The following is a 25,687-nucleotide window of genomic DNA, read 5'->3' as shown; positions in this document are numbered from 1 at the left end:
GCTATACAAAATGCTGTGCATCATCATTATCATGTAATAAACCTAAAAAATATGGGCAACCGGAATATATATATTTTTTTCTTTAATCATTCGTCGTAACCCATTAGAAATATGAAAATAATTGCCACGTTCACTATACATAAAAAGTTATAGACAATTAAAAACACTTTATGAAAAAAGAGTAAAAGCTGTTTGATCGCATCTTCACGCTTCCTCCCCTCTTAAAATTATCCATAAAAACGGTCTGTTGCTTTGCAAACATCTTTGTAAACAAACTTCTGCCAATAACTACAAACGCGTTGCTCACACTCTCGTGTACGCAACAGTACATGTCGGTACCTGGTACTGTTTGGAGATTATTACCTACATTGTTTTCATTCAGTCGTATCTTGGCAACTGTGATTGTTTACCACGTTTACGAGTTCATCCAACTATCAATAAATTTCTAAATTATATTGTATTTTCAATTAGGATAAACTGGGGTCCTATAACGCATGATCATGTGATGTGATAGCTGAGAAACCGTGAGAAGATTCTGACTACCTTACCTGGGGTGTGTTTCATAAAGCTGTTCGGAAAGTTAGCACAACTTTACGCAAGACTGGAACCTGATCTGAGGCGCTAAATAAGTAACATATGGATATCATGTAGCACAAGAAAGGATCACCAGTCATTCGTATCTTAGGAAAAGCTTTATGAAATGGGCCCCTGAGATTCGATCAGAGTTGTGCACCCGGCCCGAAAATCGAGGGCAGGGCCAGACAGTTTTGAAGGTCGACGACTTAAGTTTTCCGAAGTCAAGGCCCTTTCTCTCATACACACGTTTATAGAAAAAAAGAGGTTGTATATAAAAAAAAATCAAGCTTTTAAAATACAGCTAATAGAATCAATACGTACGCCAAAAATATAGCTTTCTGTAATTTTTACGCAAAGCATTTGAGATTACACTGTACAAAGATTGCAGGTGTTCTCGATACCCTGCAGCTGTAGGAATTTTGGTGGTCTCTTTAACATGTTTAAGGATTCTTTTTAATTACCCTCGAGACACGCCAGGCAAAACTGACATTGGTCTGTTAAGACCAATTAAGCAATATGCCTTTGTATAACCCCCTCAAACAAGTTTGGAAATCAGAGTTTTGCCATTAATTTCTTCCAACTCCCAATTTTACACAATACAATTTTGATATCATTCTAAATATCATTTAATTTTCTTTTAAATTATACCATACTTGTTATGACCATGCCATTACGAAAAGAGCAAGATTGAAAAATGTTGGATGAGGTCTGAATTGAAAAACTGCAAAACGAGCAGAAATGGTCATGAAGGGTCAATGAAGAATATGATTCTTTTGTCTGTGTCAGTAAAGATGAAAATCCATTCAAATCAGGCCCCAGTTTCTTCATTTTTGATGCTTTGTTGTGGTTTATGTAGTTATGATTCTGCGAGATAACATGGTTTGAGTCGTGATTTGAAATACCCATGCATGTTTGTTTGTTTGTTATGTTTTTGCTTGTGCAGAGGTGTGTTTGATTCAATGTTAATGTTGATGTCAAGCATGCATGAAACAAAAGAAACCGCTGGGAAACTCGCTCATCACCACGGAAAATAAGAACAGTGACTTTCAATATTGTGTCATTTTCCAACTTTTGAATTTTGACCTTGCCCCACAAAAGATGATGAGGTTATTCTTTTAGGGGACATGAATATTTGTCTATTACAACAATCAGCACTGACCAAAAGATACAAGAATATTTTGAATTTATATGGTTTGAGCCAACTTATAACAAAACCCACCCGAACTACACCTACCACTTCTTCATTAATAGACCATGTAATTTGTAGTAAAGAAGAAAATATTTGTCAAAGTGGTGTCTTTGAAATTGGCTTAAGTGATCACTTTTTAACGTATTGTTCAAGGAAACTTATCAGGCCTGTATTTGGGCAGCATAGAACTATAAGCATTCGATGTATGAAAAACTATTGTGAAAATGATTTTAATTTCGTTTTATCTCAAATCAATTGGTCTGTTATATTTGAATGTAATGAAGTGAATATTGCTTGGTCACACTTCAAAAGTATTTTCATGTCAGTAGTTGATAAGAGTGCACCTATAAAACAAGTAAGAATTAAGCAAAGAACAGAAAGATGGATGACCAGTGAAATTATTGGTTTGATAAGACAACGAAATATAGCTTTCAGGAAAATGAAAAAGGATATTGGTAATTTAGAACTTGAAAGGAAATTTAAACTCTTGCGAAATGTGGTACAAAGGAAAGTGAGGAAAGCTAAAGACGAATTTTTCCAAAATCAAATTGAAGACAATAAACATGATTCTAGGAAATTATGGAAAAATCTCAAAGAGTTAGGTTTAAAAAACAAACAAAAAAATATTCAGAAAAGTGTTATTAATATTAAAGGGGAACTATGTCATGATAATCTAAAGATAGCCAACGAATTTAACAATTATTTCACAACAGTGGCCGATAAATTAGCTTGTGAGCTCCCCATTACGGACAGAAGTGAGTTTGGGGCCGACAGTCCTAATTTAAAAAAACTTTACGACAATAAAGGTATACAAAAAGGCTGTTTTAATTTTTCTCCTGTCACAGAAAAGTTTGTATTAAATGAATTATCCAAGTTGAAAATATCAAAAAGTACCGGACTTGACTTGGTTCCTGCTAGATTTTTAAAGGATGGTGCAACAAACGTCTTTATTCCTTTAACTTACATTATTAACCTATCTATTTCAACTTGTACCTTCCCTGATGAAATGAAAATCGCTAAAGTCACACCATTACACAAAAAGAAAGACAAAACTCATGTTGGGAATTATAGACCTATTAGTGTGTTAAGCATAGTGTCGAAAATTTTGGAGAAATGCGTGTATTCTCAAATTGAGAAATACTTTAAAGAATACAAAATCATTTATGAATTTCAGTCTGGTTTTAGGAATGGTTATTCTACTGAAACATGTTTAATTCACTTGTTGGATTTTGTTAGGAATGAAATTTCCGAAGGCCGTTATGTTGGAATGGTTCTTCTTGACTTACAAAAAGCATTCGATACGGTTAATCATGAAATACTCTTAAAGAAATTAGAAGTGATGGGTTTGAATTTAGCATGTTTAAATTGGTTTAGGTCTTACTTGACAAATCGCTGCCAAGTGGTATCCATGCAAAATGTACTCTCATATTCTATGCCTATAAAGTGTGGAGTTCCTCAGGGGAGCATATTAGGTCCCATTCTTTTTATTTGCTATATCAATGATATGTGTATTTGTGTTAATGAAAGTAAATTACTTTTATATGCAGACGACAGTGTTTTACTCTATTCTGATACAAGTCCTAAGCTGATCGGTGAAAAACTTAGCTTAGAATTATCAAATTGTGTTAAATGGATGACAGATAATAAGCTTAGCTTACATGTTGGTAAGACCGAAAGTATTTTGTTTTGTTCGCGGGCTAGGTCTAAGCATACAGATGATTTCAATATATACTATAACAATCAATTAATTAAGAGACAGAATTCCGTGAAGTATTTAGGCCTGATATTAAATAGTGATCTCTCATGTACATCTATGGTTGACTCTATTGTCAAAAAAAGCTAATGCTCGCTTGAAATTTCTATACCGGTATCAAAATTGCATGAATACGAAATCCAGACGCATTTTAAGCTTTTCATTAATACAGTGTTTATTTGATTATGCTAATGCAGCATGGTACTGCAGTCTTGGAAAGGTTGATCAAAAAAAGTTTAGAATTATTCAAAATAAGATTGTTAGATTTATTACTTGCTTACACCCAAGAACACACGTTGGGAAGAATGAAATCGAAAAAGCTGGCCATCTTCGCATAGACTTGAGGTCGCAACAACTTATACTTCACCATGTTCATAAAATTTTCTATTCAAACGAATATCATTACATCTCAAAAAACTTTATACGATCATCTAATATTCACGGGCATGAAACAAGAAATAGTCTGTTTAACTTTGTTGTACCTATGAGAAAAGGTCAAATTGGCAACACATTTTATTATAATGGTATACATTTTTGGAATTCCCTCCCTAATCATGTTAAATCGGTTAAGACTTTTACACAATTTAAAAGAGTATTGAAACAACACTTCAAAAATGTCCCCACTCTGTAATGTTAAATATTCTTTCTAATTTCATGTGTATCATGTAGTCTTATATATAACTATTTAGTTATGATTTATTTTAATAATCAACTTGTTTTACATTTTTTTCATCATCTTTTGTTGTTTGCGTGAAAGTTTGATGTCAAACTTATTTGTACTTTTTCATATCTTAGGTTTTACGATTCATGAATCTTGTATTAGTTACGATGCATTTAGCGCTATTTAAAAACTGATTATAGTATAATTTTCATATGTAACCTAGAAGTAATGATCGTTTATTCAACCTGTTTTACAATTTTAATCATATTTTGCGTAAATGGTTTTCATGGCAAACTTATTTGTTTTTGTCTTTTTATATATTAAGTTTTACAATTATTCGTGTAATTTTAGTGGTCTAGACTTAATTGATGTAGTTTGTAGATTTCTATAGGTGTTTTTCATAGATGTACATTGTTGTCAATTACTGATGTAAGGACCCCATTGGAAATAAGCCATCTCGGCTTTCATGGGCAATCCTTTCAAGGTATACACTACTGTTCATATTTTCATGTACTTGTTCACAGTTACCTGACAAATAAAATCAATCAATCAATTTCAAGGTACTACACCTCCTTGTGAACCATAATTATAAAATGTAGGGTATCATTTTAACGAGAATTAAATTATCTATTTATTAGTATCAATCACATATCAATATCCACTAAAGCCGAGGAGGGATTATCAATGAAAATCAGATTTTCAAACTTTTTTTAAGGAGTTTCTATATATATATACTATTGACGTAGATTATACAAGGTCAAATCACGGTGACACTACATTTACTCCTGCGACAATTGATCTAAGATGTAGGGTGTTTGGGTATACAGGTAAAGTATTCAACCCAGGGTTGAAATTTGTCATTCGATTAGTTATGGAATTAAGAGCAGAGCAATGATCGCCGGAGCAATTGTCAAGAAACCTAAATTACTGCCCCAAAACCTGTACCTGCATGCTTCTCCTCAAATTGGCTACATCGTCCCAATCTCAAGATGAAGTATAATTTTTTTTCTAAAGCACAACACATATATCAAAACGTTACATGTGTAGTGCATCTTCATCTTCTTCATCTTATTCATCATCACCATTACCAATATCCTACCATCCTTACGGTTCTTAATCATCAGAAGCAACACCGTCGTTATAATCATTATTCATCGTCTTTTATTCAATACAGTCTGCGTTTCGAGCTGATCGTTTGTTGACTTGTTTTGATTTGTTATTATTTGTTTGTTGATAGTTTTTTCGTGGCAGGGGGGGGGGGGTTGAGTTATCATTTCTTTGGCATTTGGTGGCATTATCCTGAAGTACCAGTCACAGGCAGGTAGAGCTTGATTGATAAGATGTCTCCATGATAATACCTGGTAGTCGGGCTTTGTGAGTGACAATCGAGGGTGGTTGCAATCAGGAGATTATATATCGGGATAATATCGATCGAGGTAATGACGGATTCTATCGATCGAGCAATCGCCGATTCTCTCACGCCCCTTATCGCTCTTACCATTATCAATATCTTCACCGATCTATCGTCAATCAGAAAGGGAAAAGGAGCAAACAATACACTTTCAGAAAATCTTCAACCAATCTTCATTTTTGTTAGAATGTGAACTAACAAACTAATGACGGATTGTCTCACGCCCCCTTATCGCTCTCAAAATCTTCATTATCCTCGACGATCGTCAATCAGAAAGGACAAATGAGTAAACGGTACACTTTCTGAAAATCTTTAATTTCAACCAATCTATATTTTTGTTCAAATGTGAACTAATCAACTAATTACGAATTGTCTCACGCTCCTTATCGCTCTCAACATCCTAATTTCCATTAATGATTAAGGAACTGTCGTCATGAGAAAGACATGAGCATAGTATATATATATATTGACTCTAAGAAAATGGTTAATTTACCTACAATTTGGTTGAAATATGAATTGTTGGTTAACAGAAATCACATGCAATTTAACATACATAAAAAACTATAGACTTTGATAGATTTTTTAAATGGTTTCTATTTAATATGATATATGTTTATTGGATATTGTTTTTATTGTTATTACCGATTTGAAAGGGTAAGTCTGATTTTTTTAGTTATGTGATTTATTTGTATTCATGATTCTTTGATTTGTATGTTGAAAAAAATGAATACAGAAATGAAAAAAAAATGAATTCACATATCATTATAATTCTTATCATTATCATAATCAGTGTCATTATTATTACTAGTAGTATTATTACTATTATTATTATCATTATAACTTTCATCAAATCACACGCATTGACAGCATATCAATTAGCCTTATACACTACACAGTCTCTCCTTAAGTTAAACAAATAGAATTTGGATAAATACAAGTACTAACTGATATAAGTATTTGATTACAAGGGATGGTTGTTTGTATTAAACTATGTGTGGTTGATAAGAGACAACATATAATAGTATCGAAGAAGCTTTCCTACTTAGGTGCCAACCGTTGATTGGTTGATTCCGGCTCATCCATTTGTTGCTCTGATTTTCACCCGAAATACTACGCTTGATCTCATAAAGTCCACTCAGCTTTTGAAGGAGGAGCGGAGATGAGGTGACATTAAAGTGTTCGTTATTTGCAAGAAGAAATATAATTTCATTTGTGACGCAACAGATATACCACACACCACATTTCCCCAGGAAATTCGGTTGAACTAAATTATGATATTTCATTTCGTTCAGCCCCCCCCCCTATTTGAATAGAGAGGGATGGATTCAAAACGCATCGCTTAAGTGGGATTATCAGTTTCATTACCAACCCCGGTGGGAAATGTAAATTCATTTTTTCTCCACAAAGCCGTATCATCGCAACTTTTGCACTCACACGCGGGGCTAATTAATCCGCGCTATATTGCTTTCGCTCAATCAATTAACAATAGTCTGGTGAACAATTGACCCTGAGTCGTTGGATGCAACTTTTGTTTGTGTGCTTGTGCGCTGACTTCATCCAGGGACAGTAGGTATCATCAGTTCACTGGAGGCTGGTGGACGGGAGCGACTGGTGCCGATTCAGAACTATTGTGCCGTCAGGCTGTCCCCAACTGAGGAAAAGTGCTGTTATGCTTACATTTTCGGACTATCATCTTTGTAAAACAGAGTGCTCTGATACACCTTAAAAAATTAAAGTGAGTATTGACTTTATTTGTTGCTAATCCAACGTAGAGAATCTATCTGCCTCTTTGTTTTGTTTACTTTTTTTAAAAGTATTAAGTTTTAGAGCAAAAAATGAATGCCAATGCTTTTTTTTTAATAAACGTCAACAAAGAATAGCTCATGGATTTTAGGATAAAATTGTATTAACCTCAAATGTATATATTTGATTTCATAAGTTGTTGCTTTAAAAGTTAGATTGAAAGCTATATCCATAAATACCATTTCTGACTATCTATCCCAAAACCAACAATATCTGGCCGGGGAAGGTTCTTTGCAAATAGTTCAAGCAATAATTTGATCTTCAATAAGCTTTTATAAGGAAACGAAAATTTGCTTATCTCAATAAATGTTGTAAAGGTAAGAGGACGAAATTCCATGAGCCTTAAAAAAAAGCATTTTCCCCGGATTCCTGGAAGCTTCACAATGATTGAACGATGTGCGAATCTCTAGCTTGAGTGAACCCGAACTTTTAACCTTGTTTCTTATTATTCTTTAAAGCGCTAAATAAATTTCTTCTATATTCAATCAAGATCTTGTGCAGGTGATTGTTGATCAATTTGACAAGCTATATACATTGATAGCTTAATAAAAAAATGTATTAAGTAAATGTGACATGGACCCACTATTCGCGTGTTTCCAATGTTGGACTAATATAAATAAAATCGCTTTATTCATTTATTTATATATTTATTTACGAACAATTTTTCAACAGGATGCCCAATCAACATGAAAATTGCTCTCCCTTAGGGTCCTGCATATTAAAAAACCAATCAAAATATGTCTTATTATACGCAGTAAACTTAACATGAAAAAAAATATACATACATGATAGAACATAATAGTTGAATTCAGATATAAGCAAAACTATAATCAACTATGAACTACGCACATCATTAGAAAGAAGGGAATGTGTATACATAGAACATAATAATTGAAATTGACATCGGATATATTTACTATTGGAAAATAAAGCAAAATTGGACTTAAAGGTTATCTTTTAAATATTTCTTATGATTGAGAGGAAATGTATGTTTTGAAGTTCACGTTGAAGACTATTCCATAATGAGACGGCTTGATATTAAAATGAGTGTTTGAATGATTCAAGATTCAATGTGACATTTTGGGAAGTGTAACTTATTTTGAGAGGAATGTCTTGTACAGTATGAATGAATTTCTTTCCTAAAAGTAAATAACCTGGAAAAACATGTGGTAGCAATACATTTCATAAATTTGGACATTAAATTAAATCCAAAAATGCTAACTCTATCTTCAAATCTTTTCCAGTCTAAGAAGACAAATAAATTTTCCAAAGGGGTCAAGAAATGGGCATTTAGAATTACTCTTGCTGCTCTTTTCTGTAACTTATTCAATCTTTCGGTATCTTCTTTGAAGTTATCCCACAGACGATAAAACAATTATCTTGAATTGGCAAAACCATATAGCATTATACAAAGTGAGTGAAATATTTTCATTTACACAGGCTTTTAACCTTCGTAGGATACCTTACTTCCTGCTAACGTTATTGGCTTCTTTAGATACATGTTCTTTCAATGATCTAATTCATTATCAATACTTATACCCAACCATTCAAAAGATTGAACTTGGTACAACCTCGTGACATTACAAATTATTTTTAGAATGTGTAATCATGGTAATAGTTACCATTACCTTGAAGACTTGCGGAGAAGTGAATGAATGGAATAAACAAAATACAATAATAAAGATTTACAATACGAAGGTCGTCATGAGAAGGGAGAGAGAGAGAGAGATCAAGATTGACATGGGGGGAGGGGGTGAAAGGCAAGCATAACCATAACTAGCAATAGTAGGACAAATTAATTTCTGAAGTGAGGAAGAAGGATAATAATAATAAGAAGAATAACAATAATAATAATAATAATAACATAATAATAACAATAATGATAATAATGATAATAATAATAATAATGATAATAATGATAATAATGAAATTGATAATAATAATGGTAATAACAATAAAAGTAATAATGATAATGATAATAACAATAATAATAATAATTTATAATTTTAATAACAATAATAACAATGATTTTAATGATAATAAGAATAATGATAATAATCATAATAAAGATAATAAAAATAATGCTAATAATAATAATGATGATAAGAAGATGATGATGAAGAAGTACAAGTATAAAGAAATGGAGGAGAAGATTATGATGGTACGAAAGATACACGAAAAAAGAAAAGGGTGAAGAAGAAGAAGAAGGGTGAAGAAGAACAGAAACAACAAGAACAATACATGAAGAGAATATGATGAAAAAAAAAATACCAAGAAGAAGAATTATAATAAGAATAAGATGTAGTTAAAAAAAAAACCAAGGGCCTAGAGATGAAGGAGAAGAAGAGGAAGAAGAAAAATCGGGAGAGGAGGAGAAGAAGAGCGAGAAAAAAGTTCAAGAAAGGAAAATAAGAGATGGAGGTGAATACGTACATGAAAATGAGGAGAAAATAAACCACAAATGTAAAAAAAAACATAAAAAACCAAACAAACAAACAAGAGAACCAGAGTTTTCTTTTTACAGTTATTATGCTGATAAAAAGTAAAAGTAATGTGATAGGATTCGCAAATTTTAGTAGACGAATATTTCTAATGATATTTATCTCGAAATGAGCGTCAAATATTTGCTTTACTCCTATTCATACAAGTAGGAGATATAATATTAACAATTACAAAATTGTAGTAAAAACAGTATGAATTAAACAAACAAACATAATAAACATTTGACCTGAACATTCGATCACATATGATATTTCATATTCGAAAGAAAAATGGTAAGAGTACCTCGAAAAAGTTTGAAATAATTTCAAAGTCTGACCATGCTGTCCTCTTTAAATAGTTTTGCTATTAAAAAATTCTAATCTGGATTAGGTCAAATCGACGAAACAACGCAACAGATCAGGGGTTTCTTTTTAATTCCAGTGCAAGCTAGATTTTGAATGTAAAAAATAATAACACTTTTTTTTGCATTCCACGGAACGGGTTTTTTAACCACCCACGATGAGCCTCAAAATATAAAAAAATAACTCAAAGGAAGTCTAGCATTTTTTTCACTTTCCTATTTCTATTAATGATGGAAATATATTGTAATAATCTGCAAAAAAAGTCATTTTTTTTTTCATATGAAATTATATACTGGACTCAGATATTGTTCATTCTTCCTTTTATTTTCCTCTTTTAAATGAGTTTACAATAGAGTAAATGCACAAGGTACATACATTTTTGTGTAAGGGACGGTCATGATGACTGATTCATACAATTTGTTCCCTCTACTTTCTTCCGGTGCATATTTAATAAATTATACATTGCAAAAATATTTGTAGTTTGAATATTGTAATTTCGTTCTAGTAGATGGCTAATGATTCTGTATGTGTGTGTGTGTGTGTGTGTGTGGATTTACATGAAGAAGGTATCAAAGGGTCGTGTGGTCCAGTGGTTAGAGCATTGGACTCATAATCGCAAGGTTGTGAGTTCGAATCCCAACTCTGACATTGTCTCCACTTTGAAAAGGCCCAAGAGTGACATCTGTCGTCTATTACATCAGCCACTATGACTAATTAACCTAGACGTAAACTGTTTCCAAGGTAATTGGTTATATACCAGCTTGGCGTTTACCAGCAAAAAAATGCTGTCCTACCGAGTTCCTACGGGAGTTACCACAAACAGAAACAGAAGGCATATAGGAAACAGTGTTTTACAAGGCTCATGCTAATGCAATTGTAAATGGCTATGTGATTGTTGCTTTAACTAGAAGAGGAATATGTGAAAGTAGTAATGTTCATGAATGCTAATGCGACTAATAAATGAAGGACTTTCTCCACCCTATTCCCTTTGCGAGTCATCTCTCGACTCAATAATGAGATTGATGCTATACAAATTCGAGGATGAGGGCCACAAATTAAGCAGTTTCTATTAACGATCCTGGATGGATAATTGCTATATGTTTGGGATGGCTATCGCACTTTATTTACATTCTAAATTAGTTTTTCCCTGAAATGAAAAAGAAGCGTTCAGCAAACTGTCTAGATGTTATGTATTTATCGCTCCTAAAATAATTCTCAAAATAAATACACAAAACAGAAAATAATATCCATTTGCACGCTTAGTTCTGTATAATTTATTCCACTTGACGATAGACTTTTATTTGACTGCTATACCTAGTTATATCATCCCCGTATTAACCATACTGTCAATAATCAGTATAAAAAAATAGAGGGAAAAAATGAAGAGGAGGAAAAGAAGAAAAAGGAAGATAAGAAATAATATATGAAAAGTTGAAAAGAAAAAAACAATCATGAAGAGAAGAGATTTTACATATGGCTACACTTAGCTTCATCTTCCCCGAAATGAAAAAAAAAATTCGATATTCTATAGCATGGACCTTATACTATTAGTAGTAGGTCCAGAATTTTGTAAATGAATTTGTGGTTATCCGACTACCACCACTATCAATATCATTATTGTTATTACAATTACTATTATTATTATTGTTATTTTTATCATTCTTCATATAATCATTATTATCATAATAATAATAATAATTAAATTGTTTTTCCATTAATATTAATAGCAGAATAGTTGTATTAGATGAAGGTTTAGCTCTATTTAAATAAGCATCACCAATGTCATCATTGCAACTTTATCAACAGGAGTAGAGTCATTGGTCGTAGTATTATTACTGAGATGACTGTTATCATTATCATGTTTATTACAAACAATTGTACACAGCAAAAATCTGTGGTGTTAACCGGTGTACGTAGAGGACCACACCACTTATTTTACACTGGTGTTAAATTGGTGGTGTTAGTTTTACACCTATAAGTGTTATTGGGTGATTTGGTGATTGGTGATTTTTTTTTACCTGATTGCTAAGAATGTATTGTAAGCAAGCAACCAGAGGACCGACGGCTTAAGGTCCCCTCCGAATGACCTGGTACTGAGGATTAATGCCTTACCAAAGGGCACTAGCGCACCAAGTGGGAATCGAACCCGGGTCACCGGAATACGAATCCCCCGCTCTACCGACTGAGCTATCGCGCCTCCTTATTACAACCCCTTTGGTTGTTACATTTACACTCTTTGGTGTTACGTTCAGTCTTTAGGGTGTAATTTTAACACCTCAGTGTGTGGTCCTCTATTAAACACAAATTGGTGTCAGTTTTAACACCACAGTTTTTACAGTGTATATACAGTAATTGCATTAAAAGTTAATGTAATTTCTCGTCACCATCTACTATCACGTTCGTGTATTTGTACCCATATACATGTAGAACACGTATCATCATTTCGTGGATCGAACAACACTCTATGGTATGTTTTTTCCCCTGATCATTATCATTGTACGTGGACATACCCAGAAAGTAATTATATCATCCAATTATAATGACCTCAAGAATGCTGGCGATACTGCATTTTGTCGTTGTGTAGTGTTTTTAATCAGTGACGCAATAAAGATGATTGGTTGTCGAATCTATGTTTCCACCTCACAGCGTTGTAAGCGCTGTGGTACAATAAGAGCCATATAGCGTTCGTTTTGCAGACAAAATATATGTAATATTCATTTTTTGCTCGTCTACCAAAGTATTACAGTGGAACATGCTTTGAAAGATCAAATGTTAACTCGTTTCCCCAATAATGAATAATAATACAAGGTAATGAAAGAATATCAATTTAGTTTTAGTTAAGTATTAGTATTAGCACTATAATTTGTTGTCCAGATCACATTGTCAAAAACAATGCAAGACAAATGTACATGATATATACATTTATACATTTACCTTGTGTTGCTTCTTCTTTTTTTTTTTACAATACTTTCGATTTTTAGTTCTAATTTTGATTTTTATTTCCATTATATTACGTATAATAGAAACAAAAATCAAGAGTACATAGTGAAAGGGCTTGATTGAACCGCTCAGTGTTGTTTACACTGTACAAAATGAAGTGCTAATTTAGCACTTACAGTGCTGTCATAGTGACTGCAAAATTAAACTAGAAAATCAGCACTCGTAGTGCAGTCTCTATACGATCACTCAATTTTTACAGTGTAGTACATACATGTATAACAAACAGTTGGATTACAAACACATGCGATTTAAGTTGTATGTACATGTATAGTATTTTCAAACCGTTATAGACGCAACAATGTAAATGGAGGTCGAGAGAAGAAAGATTATGGAAAAAATAATACAAGTGTGAGAAAATGAAGATATGAAATTCCCCAACCCATCTTCTCCACAGAGTATCATTCACAAACTAGTAGGCTCGACTTGGAGGAAGTCTATTTCGTATCAACCACCTGTCTGTTGATGCTACGGCGTCTGGCGTTGCCATGCCAACCCAAGGAGTCATCCATGGTTTCCTCTGTATTATTGAGAGATCGTGCTGGCCTGTCCGCCATGTGTCTATTTACATGCCGACTTGACTAATAATCATCATCGGTATAATTACGCCATATCTGATGCACCGAAAATTCGAGCGAATTCATCTGCCAATGATTCCATGGTTCATTAAGCTATCACCATAAGATTTGTTTTTCGATGATTATTTATGAAAATAGTTAATGTATGTTTTACAATTTTTGGCAACCCTTTTATTCCACCATAATGACAATTGAATAATTATGGACGAAAAAAAGAATTGTATTATTAGTGATACTGTTCACCATACCTTTATATCAAGAATGAACATTTAGTAAAGTAACATTGAACTATATACCTGCTGTGTAGATGAGTTTAATGTGTTATTTATAATTTTCTAACAGTAAAATTATAACATAATAATGTTAAATGATTATGAATATCTATCCGACAAAGGTAATGAATATATCTCTATATATGTATGTGTACACACACACACATATATATACACATACCCTCACATATATATGCATATTTATTATTTTCCTGTTGCATATTTTGTGTAATTCCTATTTTTCCCCAATTGCCCACAACAGTATTTTTTGCATCATTACAGTTGTCATATTGTGTAAAGCTTATAGACGTATTGATACAGAATGTGGAATAACGTGGAACATCAGTGACCGTGAATATGTTTCCGTAAATTTATCATATGCGGAATGTTAATGAATTTCCGTTAAATAATGAAGAGGTAGCATAGCGTATGCTCGTTTGGGTATACGAGGGTGAGCTTTTGTGCGGGCATGCGTAATAACCATTGTTATATGAGCGATATTGGCAACGAAAGAAAAGAATCTTTAATTTTCAGCTATTTGGATTCGCATTATTTGATCATGGTTTACCTATTTGCTGTAACTTATCTAATTAAGAGTTATTAACTATATCTTTAACATCATCTTTATTCTTATTGTAATACATTTTACAATTAGGACTACCCTTGTTATTATTTCGTTTAATTATTACTATCATCATCAAAAAGATTAATCATTATTAAACGTGATTATCATGACGCTTTTTTGTGTGTTTCGTTATTCGTTTACTAATTGCTGTTATCTATTATTTCATATACAATTTTACTATTATTACAAGCACAAGCAGCACCAATATTCTTGAAAAAAAATGCAGCGGCCAACGTCATCATATGTAGTAAGCTTATATTCGCTACTATTGCAGTGTATATCATATTTTCCTTTTCTCGTATTTTTCCATTTCAGATTGGATTTTAATCGCCTCCATTCAGATGTTGAATTCTGCTGTTCGGTCCCACATGTTGAATTTGCCGTCATAAAGCACACAGACCCTAACGTTACCGACCCGAATAAAGATCCACCTGCTTTCCCTTGGCATCTACAATAACGCATTCTCCATGTGCGACCATTCGCGATCGATTGGCGTACTAGCGGCAGGACTCTGACTCAACCTTTATCAATCATGCATTACTTGTCGTTTTCACCGCGCTGGTAAGTCGAGCGACACCCCGCTTTATTTAGAGAAGCAACAGCTGACTGGAGAACGTTATTGATTTCATTTCGTGTTAAAAATTTGAAGTCACATTTATTGGATAAATAATAACGGTCTATTCAGCGAGTTATCAGCAAAGATTACTTAGTGACTGCTTTACCAAACGTGCTGTCTGCAGGTCGTTCTCATAAAGGGACTCCTTTAACGGGGAACCTGATGCGAATTTTTCGCCAATAGATATTTCAAAACTGTATATCACTATGTAGAAAACTAAAACCATTATGGTGTTTCTTAACCTGTTGTAAAGCTTTTCTGAATGTAACCGTAAATTATATTAGCTACTACCGACGTGCCTTATTATATAAAGATTTAAAATACGATAACCAATTGCCATGGATCAATTGCTAAAGTCATCCAGAGGACATTTGAAGTTCCTTGGTTTACTCATTGTAGCAGCGTTGGCTATGCCTGCTTCAGGCGTGGACGTTGGGGAAGGAGCTGTTGAAGTGTCGCTACCCGCTGTTACCGATGAATTGCCGGTGCCCGAGGGCGTCCTGGACGGAGATTGCATGAACATTTCTTTGAAGAACAATGATTGGAGCTGGGATGGCGTCGATAGACAACAGGCAGAAGGAGAAACTGCACTGCTGCTCAGGACACTGATCAAAAGACTTAACAATGCGACCCAACGAATTCACGATGACAATCCCAATCTGAATTTGACACAGTTCATAAGGGTTGTAGCCAGTCGCTCCTCCCTGTTGTTGTTGAAGATCAAATCGTTCGCCCGTGTCTTTGGTCAGATAAACTCCTTCTATGGATACACTTGCCGGAACGGAAAGGATCTCTTACGACATGCCCTCAACAGAAACATTACCGCGGATGAATTTGAAGATTTCGATGACGAGCTATCTGAAGAGATAGATGCTGCTATCGATGAGGTTATGGGTGATGAAAATGGGGATGCAGAAGAAGGCGGTGAGGCGGCGGAAGAGGAAAGCGGTGGGGAAGAAACGGAGCCAGGTCGTGGTCCAGGTCCGAAACCGAACGGCAAATCACTTGGAATGCAGAACAAGACACTTGCCATACGAAAAAGAAACAAAATTGCAGTCAGGATGTTCATAAAGAAAGCTCTCGTTGCTTTGTTCCTGTCACCACATCGGTTCAAAGGATCTAAGATGTCTCTACAAGAAGTTATCCAGCGACTTGGAGAAGATGGGAGACTCGGAAGCATAGACCAGAGCAAGCCGAGACACGTAGGTGGCAGGAATGAAACTGCGGATAGCACGGAGGTAGCTGGGGATGATGACGTCTTGACAGGCATAATGGGCGAGGACTCAGACGAGATTATGGATATCTTCGAATCCGTAGAATGGTTTGATGACGAGGGTGACAACTCCGACGTTGAAGATGAGGAAGAGGTCCGCAGGAAATTCACACTTGAAGGATACCTGCTCAAGCTTATGTCTGTGTATGTGAACAAGAGTGCTTCGTGCGCGAGACGAGTCACCAGGTTCATAAGGCAGAGAGCCAAGCATCTACCGAATATGACAGATGATGAAGAGGAATTCACTGATCTCTGGAAAGATTACACGAAATTGGTTCGTCAGATGAATGCTTCGGGGCACCAGGTAGCCAGCGATGGTTCACTGCGTAACGGAGGTGAGAACTCCTCGAGCGAAGTTGAAGGGCAATCTGGGAATCCTCTGCAGGAAGATGGTCCACTTGTCTCAAGGATTCGTAACATCACGCAACGACTCGCTGAGGGTAAATGGAGAGGAAAGGGGGGCATCGAGGGTCGCTTCTATGTGGTTGTATTGAAGATGGCTCAAGTGATCAACGACTGGGGAAAGGCAGGCTTCTTGACCAATGGAACATACTTCGACGCCAATTGTTCGCCTGGTCGATCGTCGAGTGAGGGCGCCACGACAACCTGTCGCATATGTCCTACAGATGCCTCCACTGGGAACCTTCGAATGCTTCTCTCTGAGCTAGATGACACAATCGAAGAGGTCTATGACGGTATTAGGGACAGAGTGGATAGACTGACTAAAGGAACACCCAAAGAAAAACTGACAGGTAGGACTAACTCTCATCATTATTCATTTCATTTATCATTCCAATGCATCAATACATATTTGTCAATTATCTCTCTACCAAACTCATTAGGCTATCTACTTTCTGTAAAAAAAAGAAAATAGGAATTCATGTATATTCACGCATAACCTTATGGAAAGGTTAAAATCCGTAACAACATTATGTTACACTTGTTCGGTTAGCTTCATGTCATGAAATATGACCAATGTGCCCATTATTGTTTCAAAATATAGCCTAATAGATGTAATACTCTCAGGATTCATGTAAAGATAAATAATTAGTTTCATTGGCGCAAATGCTGTTGATCATCATCATCATTGTCGACTTTCATATTCATTCAATATTATACATGTTATATGTGACCCGCCACCCCAACGCCAACGATAGGTAGCCAAGGAAGTTTATCTGTACATAAACTAGTCCAAATAGTAACTTGGTGTTCATGAAATTTAGAAATCATTCTCATTTCAAAGAGCAATTTTGAAACTGAATAAAATACGATAAACAGGAGTTTTTTGACACCTCGCTTTTTCAGAGTTCCTGGATTAGCACAGAGATTGTACCGTGTGCAAGAATCCTGCTAAAGTGAACTTCAGACTTCAAAACTTGTTATTTCCATATTCCCTTGACGATCTCACTTTATATTTTTAACGTTTAGTTAAGAATCATTGTTGGTTATTGGTTGTTGGTTATTGTTGATCGAGTTTGAAAATTTCCTTTGATGGCAAAACTTAGGACGTGATTTATCAAATTCAATAACAGTTTCAAAATCAATTTTTGGCATCTTTGACCTACTGTTGTTTTATGGGGTTGCAGGCCACATAAGGTTGAATTCATTTCGTCAACAGCGTAATACGTTTTGAATTGGTCCATGGATCCATTTCCACTATCCTCACATTATTTAATTTGTATATTTCATTATCATCACACACCAATGTCACAATTCTGCAAAACCATTTTCATTTTCATTCATTTTACCAAATATTTCACCCATCGCTTCATTCTTTAGTACTTTTTTTTCCTTTTTTGGGGATGATTTCAATCATGATTTGTTTTTAAACGACAAGTCCACTTCAACAAAATCTTGATTTGAATGAAAAGAGAAAAAATCAACAAGTATAACACTGAAAATTTCATCAAAATCGGATGTAAAATAAGAAAGTTATGGCATTTTGAAGTTTCGCTTATTTTCAACAAAATAGTTATATGAACGAGCCAGTTACATCCAAATGAGAGAGTTGATGACATCACTCACTCACTATTTATTTTGTATTTTATTATATGAAATATGACACATTTTTATTTTCTCGTCATTGTCATGTGAAATGAAGTTTCATTCCTCCCTGAACACGTGGAATTCCATTATTTTAACATTTTGTGCTTCAGGCAAGGATGTCCTAATCGTCAAATTCGTAAAAATTGAAATATTGTTTAATTAAAACAATAAAAAAAACCAAAAGAAATAGTGAGTAAGTGACATCATTGACTCTCTCATTTGGATGTAACTGGCTCGTTCATATAACTATTTTGTTGAAAATGAGCGAAACTTTGAAATGTCATAACTTTCTTATTTTACATCCGATTTTGATGACATTTTCAGCATTGTGCTTGTCTGATTTTTCTCTATTGATTCAAATCAACATTTTTCTGAGGTGGACTTGACCTTTAAATAAAAGTTTCACTATCCATTATCTGCACGATGAAAAAAACATATTCATGCTTACATGCAAAATGCGCATTCTAGAAGATTGAAACGTTTCATGTAGTGGTTAGTTCTCACACCATATTAACTTACATTTTCAACTTAATGTTCTTAAAAGGGGCATTCAAACCAAAGCAGAATTTAAAATTAAATTCAAAGAAATATAAATTTGTTACCATTTCCAAGCGCTGAGACGTTTATGCATTGCTGCCCTTATAGCAATTTGAAAGGAGCTTAAAAGGAAATTCTTATGAGACAAAAATGCAAGTAGACAATCATGATGTTCCCTTTACCCAATTCATTAAGGAGTGTAAGAGGCTAACAAATCTATAACTTGTTTGAATAAGAGTGGTTTTGAACTGGTCGAAATGTAAATAATGTACTAACATCGAGACTTCCACCGTGCACGTGTGGGCAATCCGACACACACGTGCGCGATCCGTGTGCCATTTTACGCGGGAAGCTCCCCCGCTTGAATTATATGAGTGTTTGAGAGACCGTGGCCGTCTCTAAAAAGACAATTTATTTTACGAGTGAAATGTGAAATAACAAAGTCGGATGGCTGTTTGTATAGAATTTGTATAAATGGAATATTTCTATTGACTTTTTTTTATTGATAAGTAATGTTCTCTGACACTTGTTCCAAATCTACCACTAATCTCCCTATTTTTCAGATTCGCACTAACACTTAGCTAGTTCTCCTTTACTTGAAAGCTAAAGCATTTCAAGTCGTCAGTTCACACTCTAAAACACAAATTACAATAAATGAAAAATGCAATTGTTCATAATTGTTATTTCTTTTATGTATTTATGTTTTTGCTCTATAATGCTCAATGCCAGGCCCCGTAACAAAGTGGTAACCGATTAATCGGTAATTTGAAAGAACAATTCTGATTGGTTCACGATCAGAATGCGAATGCAATGATGATCGTGATAGGCCGTTTCATTTAACGATTAATCACTAACCTTTGTGTTACGGGGTCCTGATCATGAAACCTTTTATATTCCTTTAAAGTTTTCTTCCCATTTGAATGGGGACAAGAATCGCACATTTCACGAATTCACGTTGAGAGACAGCATTTCGTTTCGTAATATCTCCTGTGCTTCATTTGTTTTATCGTTTCGGTATTACTTTGCCTTAAAAGGATAATGGTAGCCCCCCAAAATATTATAACTTAAACACAAACGAAATTGACAAATTACCTGTCACTGTAAAGCTTATAATGTTTTTTTTCATCTAGTACAACATAGATGACACTATTTTATCGTGCATGAGAAAGCAAAATACGTTGAATAAAGAACATAAAAAAGGTACGACTAGGATCGTATCTGAATTAAAAAGAAAAAATAATAATTTTCTTCTCTAAAAAGTCAACAATTATCTGTTCTTAATTATATTACTCCATTACTCAAAAGTACGAAAGATTAGAGCAAACATTTTTTTACCATTGAAATAATTCTTGAATTATCCTAAATAAACGATTTTTTTACAATATTCCTTGATCATTATAATATTCGAGAACCCAGATTATAAAATGCCCTTTATGTTAAAGAACAAATAAAAAGTCTTTGTCAAAAAACGGTGATTCAAAACAGCAGTTTCATCCTTGGCTCTGTACCTGCGACAAGTTTTTTCATTTTTTCGTCAGCTCCTAAACTAGTGTCGAAACTGCTGTTTCGGTTCACGATTTTCCACAAAGACCTCAGTGATGTGTTTTTGTCATTTTGACGGGCATTTTCAAGACATACTGTGTTTTGATCAGTCCACTTTGCACTTGCGAAATATTCCGAATATATTTCTGGAGGAGCGGCCGGTATTTTCCGACAATGGGTGTTAGCACAAGTATCTCGCAGATAATTTTAAGTCGTGGTATTAAGGTTTCTCAACCTTACACTAGCATATCGTCAGGAATAGGGCATATTAAAAAGGCCACAGGCTTTTATCTTGCACGTTCACGGAATCATGTTCATTTTCACATTCTGCTGAAAAGCAGACTATGCCCATATTCATGCAACGTCATAGGTCCCAGGCGAACTCCCTTGGAGGTTATACATGCTATATGAATACGCGCAAATGGAGGAGCGCCAGCCGGAGTTTAAAGTACTTAAGGCAAAGGCGCTGACGTCTGAGGTGGCGGCCCGATCGGATGCCGTCGATGCACAAGGTCTACATCCACTTTTCCAAAATTTGCACTAACTGCAATGAAACATAAGATATAGGTTCGATTCGGGAGTAACAATCTGTTAAGGTCTTGCCACGATGTCCCCAATCTACAAACTGTCTTGGAAATCATAACTTTGCCTGATCAGAATTCTGCATCATTATTCTATAAAATCTTCTTCAATGCAGTCACTATTCATGCAGCCCTCACATACACTTTCAGTTCATTCCACTGACCATGCTTACTCCTGTTCCATGTTAAGGAAGTACGGAGGGTACGTATTGTTTAACATGATTAAATGATTAAAAAAAGTTTATCTTAAGATTTGGTGTTAATTTAACTAGAACACGATGTATAACTTTCACGGCATCGCATCACGGATAAAATTCAGAGTTAGCAAAATGAGGTATTTGTTGGCATACTTTCAGGGTTCAATTGAGACCACCGTTTAACAGTGGCATCAAGCATAATCATATTGCCAGTGGAAGAATTTTCAGAGTATTCTTGATCTCCACATTCATGTTCTTGTTATTATTATTTTTTAAGATTTAACACATTCTTTCGTTGAACTTATTTGATTTTTACTCTTTTATTTTCTTTTTGTTTTGCTTTCAAACAGCCTAACATGTCGAAGGGTTTCCTCCTTCTTTATAAGCTTTGTTCATCACGAAGCCCTTCGTGGTATTTCGTTAAAATGTTAAGTCAATAATGTCACTATATAATTTTCTTGGTTTTTAGTACTTCACAATCATTTTGATAATTTCAAGAGCATGTTTTCTGAAGAAGTTTTGTCGTGAAAATTTGTACTGTCCATTAAATCTTAGACGCACGTTTTACTATCTATTTGCGTTTTCATAAACACTGTTCAAATTTGCATTACGGTAACATACGCTGCTACGCATTATTCGATTATTCTTCAAAAATCTCACTTCACTTTTTATCTGAAAAGATTAGCACGTGTACATTTTCCTTTGTTAACACAACAATGGTGAACGCTTGCAACTAATCCATCTTTTTCAGTTACATTGCATAAAATACTAACATGAAATGTATTATTAGTCCCGAATTGTCAAAATGTTCGGCGGTCAGAAACATTGGAATATTCCTAATCTTTAACAGGAATGTTCAAAAAACCACGGCGACTTCTCAATACGCACGGTGCCGACTGCTTCACCCTAACCTTCACAACAGAAGACTGGCGTCTCTTTCAGTACGAGAGCCTCATTGGAAAAACAAAGGATGGTGGAGACGAAGGTACTAGTGATGAGGGCGAAACTGATTCGGAAGAGGATGATGACGAGGAAGACATGGGTGATGTCGCAGACGAAAACGATCAGGGAGAGGAAAATACAAAGGCAAATGTAGAAAGCGAAGTGGACCAGGAAGGGACAGATAGAAAAGATGGTCACCAGGCCCGTAGGTCACCTTGTCCTCGTGCAAGGAATATTCTTAACAGCCAAAGTAGACGGATTCGGATGGTCACTAGGGATATTACGATTGGAAGGATTGTGCGGCTTATTGTGAGGCAATCTGCGGTTCGTATGCTAAAGGTTCTGACATTTGAAAGAGTTTTTAAAATGATTCACGGATCAAACAGTTTTATTTGCACGAATGCAGAACCTCTCATGAGGGAAGCACTAGGTCCCAACGCAACCTATCTAGAACTGTCAAACATGTCGGCAGTTCTAAAGGCTATCAATCGAACGATAGCCGAAGTCCGTAAGGAAAGTATTTCCACAATTTCGAGCTCTAGTTATAGGTCAGAAGGGTCAGAACCATCAGGTTCACGAGAAGGCATCGGACCAGATTTAAGAGAAGGGTCTCCTCCATTGGGTTCACGAGAGGACCCGAGGCCAGAGTCAAGAGAAGGGTATCCTCCATCGGGTTCACGAGAAGGCCCCAGGCCAGAATCAAGAGAAGGGTCTCCTCCATCGGGTTCACGAGAGGACCCCAGGCCAGAGTCAAGAGAAGGGTCTCCTCCATCGGGTTCACGAGAGGACCCCAGGCCAGAGCCAAGAGAAGGGTCTCCTCCATCGGGTTCACGAGAAGGCCCCAGGCCAGAATCAAGAGAAGGGTATCCTCCATCGGGTTCACGAGAGGGCCCCAGGCCAGAGTCAAGAGAAGGGTCTCCTCCATCGGGTTCACGAGAGGACCCCAGGCCAGAGTCAAGAGAAGGGTCTCCTCCATCGGGTTCACGAGAAGGCCCCAGGCCAGAGCCAAGAGAAGGGTCTCCTCCATCGGGTTCACGAGAGGACCCCAGGCCAGAATCAAGAGAAGGGTATCCTCCATCGGGTTCACGAGAAGGCCCCAGGCCAGAGCCAAGAGAAGGGTCTCCTCCATCGGGTTCACGAGAGGACCCCAGGCCAGAATCAAGAGAAGGGTATCCTCCATCCGGTTCACGAGAGGGCTCCAGGCCAGAGCCAAGAGAAGGGTCTCCTCCATCGGGTTCACGAGAGGGCCCCAGGCCAGAGTCAAGAGAAGGGTCTCCTCCATCGGGTTCACGAGAGGGCCCCAGGCCAGAGCCAAGAGAAGGGTATCCTCCATCGGGTTCACGAGAAGGCCCCAGTCCAGAGTCAAGAGAAGGGTCACGACGTTATGCGAGTTATGCGAGTGGATCAAGTGATTACGGCTACAAAGCAAAGAATCCAATGAATACCCGGAAGGCGGAGGAAGGACGAAGTCTTTTGCAACGATTCAGACAAGCAGCAATCATTGGATTATTCTCTGCGCCTCGGAGAATAAATAACCAAAGACTGTCTCTTTCCGAGTATGTAGCGATGTTGGCTTCTCAGTGTCAACATCAAAGACGTGGACCAAACTCAGTGTTCCGTGACTTAGACAAATGGTTGCAGGAATATAGAGAGAATGTAAATGCACGTAACCTTACCATTAAAAGACATAACAAATCACTTACATTCTTAAAGCCAGAAGTTCGTCCTCAAAACATCACATCAAGGCGAGAAAGGTATCATCGTGGCCAAAGGATGGAGATTATTACTTCATCCTCTTTCAAGTTTTGTTTGCCTGACGATACTCATGGCCACTGCGGCAGCAGGGAGGAACGCTACGGTAAGGTGATTGATAGATTTATAGGAATGTCTACCAGTGCCAACACATCAATTGTAAAGGAAGTAGACAGAGATAAACACGAAAAGGCTAAGGCAGAGACGGAAATGCATCAATTTACCATTGAAGAATTTCTTGTAGAGCTGATGATATCGATGTCCAAGAAGACTTCTTCCTGTGCGAGTAGAATTAATCGTGCCTTGAGCTTACATGGAAAGCCTGTGTTTGGTGTTCCTAAAATGAAAAAATACAATGGTACAAAAGCTTCGGAACCTCATAGTGCAAAAGGCATTGCTGCAACGCAGACACCCGAGAAGAAATCGGACACATCTGGATCTGAGAGTGGATCTCAATGGCAACCTGGGAGAAGAGTAAAGCGAAGTGAGGATGGGTCGGGTACATCGAAAAGAGGAGAAGGGGAGGACAGAGCAGGTAGTTCGGACGATGGAAGAGAAAGTAGTGAATCGGACACCTCAGATAGAGGAGGAGGAAAGGGCAGTTCAGATGATTCGCATGCTGGATCAGAAAGAGATGAAACGGATCGCGCTGGCCCTTGGCGTTCGTGGGATAGAGCGGATTACTCGGGCTACCGTCGAGGGAAGGATCAATCGGGTAGCACGGAAGACGAACAAGGGGAGGACGAACCTGATAAACGAAGTAATGACGAATCAGATAGTCGGAGAGGAAAATTGGATTGGGATGGACTGGATGGTCTCCCGCTTGGGAAAAACCAAACATTAATGGGACCTTTGAAGGACAGACATAGCAAGATGTCTAAGATGTATAAGGAGTACTTGGAGAGCAGGAAATCTTGCCGAGAGTTCGACTTTATCGAACGTCGGCTGGAAGGCCACACATGGGATGAAACCTACCAAGTTAGCTTGTTCTATTTCAAGGTTTTGATGAAAATTTCAGAGATGATAGACTTATGGGGACGTTCCATGCGGGAAGGAGGAGAAACCTTATACGATACATCGTGCCAGCAAAATGAAGACGGCGACGTTTTAACAACATGTAAGGTATGTCCTAGAGAGTCCGCAGTCGGTACTTTCGAAGACCTTGTTGGCACTATCGATGACATCCTTAGATCAACTAAGGAGACTCTAGCAACGGGTGTCAATGACTGGAAACAGATCGGGATATCTAAAAATAATGGAACCTTATGGCAAAATAGCGATAAAGAAAGAAAGGGTCAAAAGGGTGACGATGACGAAAGGAAGGGAGCTGAAGGGAAAGAGAAAAGCGAAGAAACTGATGGAAGACCAGGAAGAAGACCTGGTGGCAACCCAGGAAGACACCCAGGAGGTAGAACAGATCAAAGAACAGGTAAATACAATTCATAAACAAACAAAAAATCAACCTCAAGAAGATATTGAAAAAAAAATAGCAA

At 36.3% G+C, this 25,687-nt stretch overlaps 1 protein-coding gene across 1 annotated transcript in view; it reads left to right on the top strand.

Annotated features, from left to right (window-relative positions):
- Positions 1–6,734: 6,734 nt before the first annotated feature.
- LOC121417241 overlaps positions 6,735–25,687 on the top strand; it is a 53,643-nt gene continuing 34,690 nt past the window's right edge. The window contains exons 1-3 of the mRNA XM_041610875.1: positions 6,735–7,325; positions 15,024–17,349; positions 22,351–25,623. Coding sequence (XP_041466809.1) covers positions 15,663–17,349; positions 22,351–25,623 — 4,960 coding nt within the window. The 5' untranslated portion in view covers positions 6,735–7,325; positions 15,024–15,662. The remainder of the gene's footprint in view (positions 7,326–15,023; positions 17,350–22,350; positions 25,624–25,687) is intronic.

The sequence above is a fragment of the Lytechinus variegatus genome, chromosome 6 (genome assembly GCF_018143015.1).
Source record: "Lytechinus variegatus isolate NC3 chromosome 6, Lvar_3.0, whole genome shotgun sequence".
In the NCBI taxonomy this organism is placed as follows: Eukaryota; Metazoa; Echinodermata; class Echinoidea; order Temnopleuroida; family Toxopneustidae; genus Lytechinus; species Lytechinus variegatus.
The sequence above is the reverse complement of the archived record's forward strand: the minus strand, read 5'-3'. Positions and strand labels throughout refer to the sequence as shown.